Source organism: Tachypleus tridentatus, chromosome 11, assembly GCF_004210375.1.
Source record: "Tachypleus tridentatus isolate NWPU-2018 chromosome 11, ASM421037v1, whole genome shotgun sequence".
Lineage (NCBI taxonomy): Eukaryota > Metazoa > Arthropoda > Merostomata > Xiphosura > Limulidae > Tachypleus > Tachypleus tridentatus.
The window spans coordinates 8,226,513-8,239,628 of NC_134835.1; the positions used below are offsets into that span (position 1 = coordinate 8,226,513).

The window sequence follows — 13,116 nt, forward strand, 5'->3', positions numbered from 1 at the left end:
TATTCGTAGAATCTCATGAACCTTCTTTGCATCTTCGCCGTTTGCAATTGTCTTTACTATATTCTTCTAAACTTTGTTCTTTACCAAAGCATCCTACCTGGGGTTGTGTTTTCCTTTTTCGGTTGGCCATACGTTGTCAAAACAGATGATCTGCCATTGCTGCTTTTGGCCTTCGCGTCCAGACGCAATTGGATGAATTAGATCTGTCCTTGGATAAAATTGCAGAATCCACTGGTCAGCCCATCTCACCATGGCTTATTACAGTCCCCAAATGTGACCTTTCTTTAAGTCATCCGAGTAAACAGATACTCCCGATTGGAAGTACCGTCTTTTATTTACTGAACATCTTTCGAACAATCTTTCCATCCCAATTTATACGGATGGTTCAAAATCAGGTGACTCTGTGGGCTCTGCCATGGTTTGTTGCGGTTCGGTGGTTGCGCGCAGAATCCCCTCTACAGCTTTTGTGTTCACTGCTGAACTGCATGCCATTTCTCTTGCCCTGGATCATATTGAAGCTAAACAGTACTCAAACTGCACTATTTATATTGACTCACTTAGTTCTCTACTGGCCCTGGAATCACTTCACGTTGGTTCACACCCTGTTCTCGCTGATATTCAAAACCGACTGGCCCATTTCTCTTTAACATCTACTTCTATCCAGGTTTTGGATACCAGGCCACGTTGGTATTCGCGGGAACGAGCTTGCAGACATGACAGCTAAATCTATCTGCTATGGTACTATCACCACTTTGCCCATTCCATACATAGGCTATGGTCCTGTATTCAAGGCTCGGCTCCGTGCCAGCTGGCAGTCCACTTGGAGTGAGCAACCCGTAAAACAAGCTTTTCCAAATAAAATCCTATATTGGACTTTGGTCATCTAGCTTCCGTAATGTTCGGAAGGAGGAAGTTGTTCTAACTAGACTACGCATTGGTCACAGTTTCTTAACTCATCGTTTTCTTTTATCAGGAACTGATGCACCAATGTGTAGTTTGTGTAACACTCAGGTCACTGTAAGCCACATTTTACTTTCTTGCCATCGTTACGACTCTCAACGACGACACCATTTTAAACATGTTCTGCCCCAAGGTTTATCCGTAACATAAGACAGTGTTATTGGTGATGGTGACACCTTGATAAAGTTTTTAGTGTTTTTAAAGGCCATTAATCTTTTTAATGTCATTTAAGTGTTTTAAATTTGTACATTAAACTTTTTTTTTTAATGTGGTTCCTTTTTAAGAATCACAGTCTCTCTAGTTCGATTTGAAAAGCCATAAATGGCCGTAATATTAAATAACTCGACACCAGGACTGGAAAGGCCAACTTCAGGTGACTGACGGTGGTTCTTGTACTTACCTGTTAGTCTTCCTGGTGGGTTATGATCATTATCTTTATGCTTCAGAAAGTCATTTACAACTTCTCTTACTGTGGTTTCTTTCTTAACATTGTAGACTGGATGTCAACATTAGTTTTATGCTATTTATGATTTTAAATGTTGTTTTGTTTTACCTTCATTTTTTTATAAATTTTACTACATTTACTTTACTTTTACCTTTTTACCAGACGTTTGGCGCAGATAGCCTAGCTGCTTTGTGCCATAAAACACTAAATCAATCAGTCAACCAACAGTGTATTAATACTTTATGATCACCTAGTTATTAACACTATTAATACTTTATGATCACCTAGTTTTAACACTGTATTAATACTTTATGATCACCTAGTTAATAACACTGTATTAATACTTTATGATCACCTAGTTAATAACACTGTATTAATACTTTATGATCACCTAGTTAATAACACTGTATTAATACTTTATGATCACCTAGTTAATAACACTGTATTAATACTTTATGATCACCTAGTTAATAACACTGTATTAATACTTTATGATCACCTAGTTAATAACACTGTATTAATACTTTGATCAGCTAGTTATTAAAACTGTATTAATACTTTATGATCACTTAGTTAATAACACTGTATTAATACTTTATGATCACCTAGTTTTAACACTGTATTAATACTTTGATCAGCTAGTTATTAAAACTGTATTAATACTTTATGATCACCTAGTTTTAACACTGTATTAATACTTTATGATCACCTAGTTATTAACACTATTAATACTTTATAATCACCTTGTTAATAAAACTGTATTAATACTTTATGATCACTTAGTTATTAACACTGTATTGATACTTTGATCAGCTAGTTATTAAAACTGTATTAATACTTTATGATCACTTAGTTATTAACACTGTATTGATACTTTGATCACTTAGTTATTAACACTGTATTAATACTTTATGATCACTTAGTTATTAAAACTATATTAATACTTTATGATCACCTAGTTAATAAAACTATATTAATACTTTATGATCACTTAGTTAATAAAACTATATTAATACTTTATGATCACTTAGTTATTAACACTGTATTGATACTTTGATCACCTAGTTATTAAAACTATATTAATACTTCATGATCACTTAGTTATTAACACTGTATTAATACTTTATGATCACTTAGTTATTAAAACTATATTAATACTTTATCATCATTTAATTATTAACACTGTATTAATACTTTATGATCACCTAGTTATTAAAACTATATTAATACTTTATGATCACCTAGTTATTAAAACTATATTAATACTTTATGATCACCTAGTTAATAAAACTATATTAATACTTTATGATCACTTAGTTAATAAAACTATATTAATACTTTATGATCACTTAGTTATTAACACTGTATTGATACTTTGATCACCTAGTTATTAAAACTATATTAATACTTTATGATCACCAAGTTATACCCCTAAGGGAAGGTGGTAATACTTGGAACCCACTCAGCTACACACGGATATTTATAGAAAGGTTTAGTACACAGGTGTTATGGCTGTATGTAGATAATCGCTATGAATTTATATAAATAGTCGTTATGCCAACATATAGATAAGCATTATGACCATATGTAGATAGGCTTTATATGTACAACCAGGCATGGCTAGATGGTTAGGGCGCTCGACTCATAATCTGAGGATTGCGAGTTCAAATCCCCGTCACACTAAAATGCTTGCCCTTTCAGCCGTAACGGCGTAAAAAAGTCACGATCAATCCCACTATTCTTTGGTAGAAGAGTAGCCTAAGATTTGGCGTCGGATGGTGATGACTAGCAGCTGCCTTCCTTCTGATCTTACGTTACTAAATTACTCACGGCTAGCGCGAAATGAAAAACAAACAAACTATATCTAGATGAGCCATATGCCTATAAATAGATAACTGTTATGACCATATGTAGATAATCGTTATGTCTATGTGATATGCGATAGAACTGTATGTAGATAAGTGTAGATAAATGTTTTGATCGTACATAGTGAAGTGTTATGCCTGTACATAGGTTAGCGTTACGACCATTTGTAACTTACCCTTATGACCATGTAGACATTACCATTATGACTATATATTGATAGATAAATAACATTTATACCTATGCATATAGATAACTGTTATGACTGTTTGTATATATATATATAGATAACCGTTATGATTTTGTATATAGATAATTGTTATAACTATATATAAGCATATTAAACTTATAACTTCAATATATACACACGCCCAATCACAACAGGCCTTCTACAAATCAAACTAATATTTTACGATGAACAAATCACGTAATGTATTTTATTCGGCTGTTTTATGGTTGAAAGCTGATTGGTGTAACTTTATTTCCCTGTAAACATTCAATAAGATTGTGTGTCGTTTTGCGTATTTTCATTAACTTTAGCCGCTGTTCATAGAACGACCATGTTTTCTCGTTTGTTGTTGTCAATAGGAATATTTTAGCTCATAATCCCACCATCTCTTGATCTTTTTTTTTTTTTGTAAAATTAGTCTCAAAAGCAGTTCCAATGCTTGTTTTGGTATTTAGATATATTTTGAGACTACATAGATGCTCGCATATGTCGGTCTCACCCTACTTGTGACGCAGCGAGATCGTTTTTTATGTGATGCGTAATAGTACATATGACGTATAGGTGGATGCGCAAAAGTAACTTACAAATTAATTTTGCGAATAACACAGAATAGTAACGTCTGTGTTTCGTAACTTTAGGCATTCTTATACTTAATCGGATAGTCCGTAGAATAGATTGCAGAACTGGTTCTCAGATATTTTGATTAAAACTTTTCTCCACCATCTTCGTGGATCTCAGAAGGATGTGATGTCATAACCCGGTTAAAACTGCGGAGCGTGATTCCGCAGTGCTGGAGCAAATGAGCAGTGTGTATTCTCAAGTTAAACTGGGCCGAGAGTAGAAATAATCGAGCTACAACTGAACCCTCTGTACGTGTCAAGGAAACGCGATTATCTTCGTATTGTATTTTGGTTTCTAAGGTGGGGTAGAGGCCCATAGAATTTAAAAATTTATGTAAAAAAAAAGAATTATTTTTTTCCGAAAAAGCTCGCAACAAAATCTCTTTGCTGATGAGATGATGATAGCCCAGATCTTGTAACGTACATCGTGCGAATGAAGAATGAGGAAAACACGAGGCCTCACTCCTTTAGTGAGCGGAGTAAGTTGGGAAATAAATATTTAGTATTTAATTTAGGTCTGCGTTACTATACGTCTGACCCCACGATATTTTATCCACCGTCACCTAAATTAATTTATATAACTTAAAGTATAACTACAGTTATCATGATATTGAGTCTACAAACTGTAAAGAAATCCCCATGGTAGGAATGGTCGACAGTAATATGTAAACAATATATTCATTGTGTTTTTATAAGCCAAGCTAATTTTCAGTTAATTCTTTGTAGGTGGTAAAAGTTGAATATATATATATGACTGAACCGACTTTAGGCACCCGCAGTTATTTACTCATGAAACCTTAGCAAGTCTGAAAATAAATATATTATTTCGAAGTTGAATACTGAGATATAACTATTACACCGTTTTTATAAATGTGGGCCTAAATTTGTGTATAACAAGTGGTAAACAGCTGTGCTGGTGAAACTAATTAACATATATGTTACCCGTTTATAATGTTAGCTATCCACGGGTAGTAAAAGATGGTGTTATAAAGTTAAGGGTTTCATCGATGAAATAAAAATAACACTTCACGAATATCACTTGATTTCACATGTCGCTGCCCAAGATGCCTTTCGTTTGATACTGGAACTCATCACTTGGGCCAGAAGGTGAAAGACAATAGCTTTTTATGAAATGCTATTTTTGTATCCACTATAATAGTTTAAAACAAACTGTTAGCTTTTATGGATTATTTTATCAATATTCGGTTAATATTCAAAGCCTTTTTTTTATATTTCAGAGACTTTTAGAAATTCAACGGAATTTTTGTGCATGAAACATCATACAAAGATTCTCTTGATGTCATAGAACACTCTGTAGAAATCTGTTATTCACAGATCTCGTTAGAAAATAACTGAATAACATTGTTCAACATTATAACGTAAAGTATCTGAGTTTCTGTGCACAAGCTTTCTTTCTACGCCTGGATTATCACTTTCATGGAACTCATTGCACGCTTTTAGAACACCTTATTTATTTACATGTGCAAAATAGACTTAACTGGTATAATGCTTCAGAAACTAAATAGAACTATACGGTGTGGTGCTTTAGAACCTAAATAGACATAGGTGGTGGTGTGCGTTAGGACGTAACTAGATTTAACTGGTTTGGTACTTTAGAATCTAAATACATATAAGTAACATCGTGCTTTAGAACCTAAATAGATCTAAATGGAGTAGTACTTCAGATCCTAAATCGACTTAACTGGTGTGGCGTTTTAGAATCTAAATAGACTTAACTGGTGTTGTGGTTTGGAACGTAAATAGATTTAAATTAGGTGGAGTTTTAGAACCTGGATAGATTCAAATGGTATGGAGTTTTATAACCCAAGTAGATCTAAATGCCGTGGTGCTTTAGAACCTAAATAGTTATGTGTATATGGTGCTTTACAACCTAAATAGATCTAAATAGTGTGGAGGTTTAGAACTTAAATAGATCTAAATGGTGTGGTGCTTTAGAACCTAAGTAGATTTGAATGGTGTGGTGCTTTAGAACCTAAGTAGATTTAAATGTTGTGGAGGTTTAGAACCTGAATAGATCTAAATGCTGTGGAGTTTTAGAATCTAAATAGATTTAAATGGTGTGGAGTTTTAGAATCTAAATAGATTTAAATGGTGTGGAGTTTTAGAACCTAAGTAGATTTAAATAGTGTGGAGTTTTGGAACCTAAGTAGATTTAAATAGTGTGGAATTTTAGAACCTAAATAGATCTAAATGCTGTGGAGTTTTAGAACCTAAATAGATTTAAATAGTGTGGAGTTTTGGAACCTAAGTAGATGTAAATAGTGTGGAGTTTTAGAACGTAAATAGATCTAAATGCTGTGGAGTTTTAGAACCTAAATAGATCTAAATGCTGTGGAGTTTTAGAACCTAAATAGATTTAAATAGTGTGGAGGTTTAGAACCTAAATAGATTTAAATGCTGTGGAGTTTTAGAACCTAAATAGATTTAAATGCTGTGGAGTTTTAGAACCTAAATAGATCTAAATGGTGTGGAAGTTTAGAACCTAAATAGATTTAAGCGATGTGGTGTTTTAGAACCTAAATAGATTGATATGGTGTGGAATTGTAAAACCTAAATAGTTATATTTAGTATGGTGCTTTAGAACGTAAATAGATTTAATTGGTTTTGTAGTTTACAACTTGTATAGATATAAGCAGTATGGCACTTTAGAACCTAAGTAGACGGACCACATCAGGTCTTTAATAGCACGATGTAAATCATACTATGTTTGGAAGGACAAACGTCGTTTACGTTACACGATATGTTTTAGTGATGATGTTTTCTTCAGTACACTCAGGTTTATATCTGTAAGATGTAAAATAATTGCACTAATAGTCAATTGGATTTTTGAATGTTATAAGTCCAGAGATGCAGTGATATTATGGGCAGTCCACAAAATATTGGTAAGAGCGTGAATCTCTTCGACTTTAAAAGGGGTGTGAAAGTGAGGTCCACTTTTGTACAGGCTGTTTAAGGACATCTACCACCATACCCTGTTTACAATGAGAACTGAAAGGGGATACGTCTGCTTCTTGAAAAAATAAAGTTTCCTTCAAGTACTCGTGACTTACAGAAGAGAGAGAGTCGAGTGAGCGAGCTTGTAAAATGTAACACTGGCATGTTGTACTCTTTCTGGTTTGAAGGACTCGACTATCTCAAGCCGTATTATGCGAAGTACATTACAAAGGTATCGCATGGCAACTAGCAGAGTTTGAAACACTTTTGAACATTGCAGGACTGAAAACATGTTACATTGTCTCGTAAGTGGTATTTAACTTTTCCGTACTAGCAGCAGTAAAATTAGGGAGAAGTCTACATAATGTCGCTGTTATGTTATTCTGACGGTAGGAACTGTCATGTAATGGTGTGAGGAAGGTTTGAAGGGTGAATAACATCCTCGTTGTTTATATCTTCACCATGTTGGACATGCGTACCTCCACTTGTGCTCTTCCAAGTTATGACAAAGAGACAACAAAGTGACTTCTTGGCCAAAAAACACACGGATTTCATTTTGGTTGCGTGTCATTGAAACGAAATTGAATATTATAGTCGCCATGATAATCTTCTGTCGTACAGTATTTACAGACCTCATTTCTCAACCACTTTATATTTATGAAAGTAAAGTAGAAGCTGTTAAAAACGAGATAGTATAAAACATTTTAAGGATGTTAAGGTATTTGTTAAAAAAAAACAACTGAAGGTGTGAGTAAATTACGGCCATACTTATCACTGGGGGAATCTAAAGATTTATATCACTGCTTCATCCAACATGACGTCAGTAAATGACGTAGGTTTTTAAAGTCATCGAGTGTTGAAATTCACTACTAACTTGTGAGCGTCTGGGGAATTGTGACGACGCAGTCGGTTTTGTAGGTGACAGCCGTTGCTTGGACTTAATAAAATTACCACAGAAATTTACGATAAATATTCAAGCGATATGTGATTGTAAGTGTTCTGTCAATACGTGTGGCGTATTCTAGCTTTAAGTTTATTTGTATAAATATACTGTACCGTGTGTCATCGTCTGTTACAGTCTTAAATTCGAGACCTCTCGTGACTAATCGTTTTTTGTATTCATTGTCTCATGTCACACTTCTTTAACCTATTTCAGTATACTACTTTCTAATCTTATTACTGATGAAATAAAGAATCACAAACATAAAATATTTATATATTATTTGCGTAATAATTATAGTAAGTTCTTTTCAAACCCGCACGGCAGTAAATTCAATAGTGAGGAATAAATAAAACATGTAGATTAAGAGTAAAAGTTACTTTTCTGAATCTCGTATAGTTGGCGCCATTTGGGTTGAATTTGATTATTATTTTTTTAATAATTGCATTAATGTGGATAGAACACGTTACAGCGACTTTTTGTATTGGCGTCTGCTTAACTGGTCTATGTACATGTGCATTTCCAGATGTACGTACGAAACGTTTAAGCAAGTGTTTGTTTTCAAAATATATGTGTGTAATATTGTTAGTTTTTATCTTCCATGTGTAGAAGCGTTTCTAGGCCTTCTGTGAAGCAATTATAGTATATTTAATTTATTTACTAATTAAGAGATGACGCCACTTGTCACTTAAAAATAACAACAAACTGAACTAAAAATTGACTTCACGAACAAAGTTCATGTTGCAGCTTTTAACGTTACCCGCCAAAAACATTCATAAAAAAAAACGTTTATTGTCATTATAGTTAATTAAGTTTTTTCAAATAAGATGTAGTCTTACTTAGTTCTATATATGTGTATATTAGCAATAATTATAATTAGGCTATATTATAAAGAGCTTCATCAAATACTAAGTATACTGTCAAAAATTAAGCTATTTGTTTAAGCCTATCGCCCGTTGTAGGGATAGGCTTAAGGTTGGCCAACCTAGTTTGTAGTTTTTCTTTTTCCTTGATAATATTATTTTACTTGTTTTTACTTCAGTTCTGTCACCATCGCATTCTCTCTTCGAATCTAATTGTGTGTCAGAATATCCTTATAGCTAATTAAGTTGGATGTTATTATTATTGATTTTCTTAAATAATGTAAAAGAACGAAGTATATATTTTGATCTTGAGCGTAAATTTGCTACACCGCTTCTCACTTCTTCAGACTGATGACGATAAATGTTCCTCCATGTTGCTGTTTGTTTTATTCACTCGAAATATAATTTGAAATGACGTGGCAAAGGGAAATTTAAAGAAATTTATGGTTAGTCATCCAGCTCTTAACATTGTTGTGGTAAATAAGTGGATGTCGTATGCCTGCTTTCATGAATAACAGCCGAAACTAAATAGACTTGCACTTAATTTTATTTAATTAAATACGAAACCTAAAAAAAAATATTTTTTTGTTTATAGCAAGTATAATATTCCATGATAATATATGTTTTGTGTAGGAATATTTATATTTAAAAATAAATGCATGGCCGTACAGAATTCAATGTTAACGAGAAATTAGGGGTTTAAAATCATTTCCTGTTGACAGAGCCAGGCCTGTTATCAACGTCTATAATTTTAAGGACGAGAGTGAATGACCGAAACGAAAACGCGAACCATGAAACTTCCCTATTTCACTCAACAACTACACTGTCGGCGTTGTTTGAGATGCTTTCTTGGTTAGAACCACGGATGTTTGTTGAACCATATGGAACCGTCACGGCGTGGAAACTGACCAGGAAGTATTCGTTGGCTCGTGTCCTTGGGTTGTCGTTTATATAGATTAATTTTGCAGATCTGCGTGATGTAAAAAAACGGACGTATCTTCCACATTTTGGTGAGGGGTCGAGATTAATAGATATTACTGTTAGTTCTGTTACGAGTGGTCTGGTCTAGCTGTGTAATTTGTTAGACCAACCATTATGCTGCTTTCAAAATTAAGAACCTCCATGTTTAATATGGTAATATTTGCATTTCACAGGCCCCAGACTTAACTTTGTCACGCTCTTGAAACCACAGATATTTTTTTCCTTATTGTGGAAATTTGCGTCATCATATTTTTAAACTTAAAGAAACACGATTAAAATACAAAACTTTTAATAAGTATACAGTGAATGTATACAAACTGATTTACAAAAATGATGGCCAGTTAGTGGTAGAGCGGTATATCTGCGGACTTACGCGCTAGAATCCGGGCTTTGATTCCTGTAATGGGCAGAGTACAGATAGCCCATTGTGCAGTAGTCCGAAATTTTTGGTAAAGTATCAGTCTTGTATCAGAAATGAATAATAATTGGCATATGCTCCAAGGAGGATATCAGGGTGAGCTCCTTGCCAAGACTAGGTTGAGCGTATGGGACATTTTTGATGTGGTGTTTTATAGTTGAATATACACAGATTATAAAATGTAAAGACAGTATTGTGTATTTTACGTACTATAGTTTATTTCGTACGAGACCTCGATTTATTACGTTATGTACAAATAACTGGAAACATGAATTTGAGCTTTAAAGTTAATTAAATGTTAATATGTATTAAATTTATGTTATTTGCCAATAAGATTGATACACACAATGTTTAACACAAATATATTTTAATGTACAAACATGAAAACAATACAATTTATAATAACAGTTATTACTATTAGTTATTGGAAGTGATGGTTTATATACAAAAGTTTAAAGACTTACAAACAATACTGAGTCTTATATTCTGTCTCCTATCTAGAACTGAATGTTTTATCGACGAACAAATTAATTCAGAGTTGATATTGTTGCGACCGAAGTAATTCACTGAAGTTGAACGGGTTGTAATGTTCGAAATCCATGAACGTTCGTGATCACATTCTGTAGTTTTCCGTTTAATAGACGTTAATTACAGTCATAGCTTTCTATCCCCATAGTGTACTGACTGTAGCTGCCCAATAATGTTCTTCCTGTCTCTCGGCGCGTCATTTTTATGTACCAATCACGCGAGTTTCTAGAATTTTTAACAATATTCTAGCGAGTTTTCGTAAACAAGTATTGTTGATTTTTACACTCAAAAACGTTCTACAAATTTCGAGAACAGGCAGGACTTGCGCAATACATAATCAACAATATAGGTCACAGGCAAATAGAAAACTATACGAAAACAGAGGCACAAAAATAAACGTAAGCGTAAAATTTGTTATACGTATTTCAAATAATTAAAACATTTAAGCTACCAGTCTAGATTGCTAACGTACAATATTAAGTACGTAGAGTTCTGATGGCTGTGCGACCATCTCAGTGACTGTGAGGTTAAACTTATTCTACAGCACCTGATACCTTCAAAACACTTTTAGTACAAAAGACACTGAGCCGAATGATCTGATTAAAAAATTAGAAATAAACTGACGTATCTACTGACGTTTTCAAAACCCTGATGTCAGGATGGAGTATTAAAACTTAAGAGACTAGCGGTACCCAGTACTTTATAAGGAAATGAAGAAATTGACAAATTAAAACACCGATATCATAATTGAGACATAACACAGCCATTCCTCAATTATCATTTTCTTTCCAATGCACGGTGTCTACACACCCCTCTTATGAATATAGTGACACCTTACGTATTTCTCTATTTATAGCCAGGTGGGTTAAGGCGTTCGACTAGCAAAGGATTTAGTATAAATATGGTAATATTAGCGATGTTAATCTTCTGTTTCACGACGAAACTGCTTAAATTTCTTTTGTCTTTAGATATGTTACTTTTCTATCTAGTTTGCTTTGTTTTGAAAGTAGCTGCACAAACAAAATGTTAGGTTTAATCTGTTAAACATGTTTCATCTCGTTCTCGCTCGCTTGCCTGATATTAAAGTTAAGCATTCACAAAAGGATTAGTAATAACCACTATAACACTATTGAATTTTATAAAAACAAAAAGTACATGCTTTTACAGAAATCAAAGTTTAAATTACAAATCTGGAGCCACCATTGCATCTGTTTCGTTTATCATTTTAGAAATTTGACCAGTGATAACACATACAGAACAAATTATCTTTTTGACAACACTGCCTTCGATGTTTCAGGTCAGGCTTTCCCCAGTTTTGTGTCGCTCAAGAAAAGAATTTTTTTGTGGAACGTACAGAAAAATACTATCAATATTTTATAGTTTATTAGATTGTGGCAACTAGGACTAACAAGTCTTCAACCATGCTTGAAGAAACTTCGTGTTAAGTCATATTTTTTTTTCAATGCTTTTCAACTGGCGTAATAACATTTTTATAATCTGTAATTCAGTGTTCTATTGTATCAATTTCTCTGACGAAAAATTCGATAAATTAAAATTTTATTATTATTATTGTTACAATTTTTTTGTAATTTTTTAAATGTTGGATCACGCTCTATGAAAAATTTGGGAACCACTACTGTGTGAAATGTAATTGTGCTAAAATAATTGCGCATAGATACATAAAGATACATTGCAATTAGTCTAAGAACTAGGTGGGGGCTTTAGTCTTAGGTTTGAAGGTATTTTTCGGGCACAGAACTATGTACAGATTTCAAAACCCCATCACACCAAACATGCTCGCTTTTTCAGCCGTGGGGGCGTTATAACGTTACGGTCAATCCAACTATTCGTTGGCAAAAGAGTAGCCCAAGAGTTGGCGGTGGGTGGTAATGACTATCTGCCTTCCCTCTAGTCTTACACTGCTAAATTAGAGACGGCTAGCCCTCGTGTAGCTTATGTGCAAAATTAAAGAAAAAAATTAGTGAATGTATTGAATAATTAATAATAACCATTTACCCAAATACTGACTTCAGTAACTCTGGGTGAACACCTAGATGAGTTAAAAGTAATTACCATGGGAACAAGACTTTCGAGTTATCGAGTACAAGTGTTTGATGTATTACTTCTTGCTGGACCTATTTGATAAGACTGAAACTCTTTCAAGTTTTTACGAAAGATATTTCAAATATTATTTCATGAAAAAACATGTAGTTATCATCAGTTCTTAAATCTGAAAAAAAGAATGTCATAGTTTGGGTGAAATTCGTAAAGTACACAGAAATACTGGGTGGATGTACTTTAGAACCTTTGGCTG

General features: G+C 33.6%; 1 protein-coding gene across 4 annotated transcripts in view; it reads left to right on the forward strand.

Annotated features, from left to right (window-relative positions):
* The window catches only part of LOC143231655 (uncharacterized), a 163,880-nt gene that overhangs the window by 37,118 nt on the left and 113,646 nt on the right, over nt 1–13,116 (forward strand). Inside the window, exon 1 of one of the 4 annotated variants that reach the window (XM_076466210.1) lies at nt 3,916–4,596. The exons of 1 other annotated variant lie outside the window; for it this stretch is intronic. In XM_076466210.1, the coding sequence (XP_076322325.1) occupies nt 4,551–4,596 (46 nt within the window). In that variant the 5' untranslated portion in view covers nt 3,916–4,550. Of the gene's footprint in view, nt 1–3,915; nt 4,597–13,116 lie in introns of those variants that run through there. 2 more of the 4 variants (XM_076466207.1, XM_076466209.1) reach the window with 2 other exon arrangements.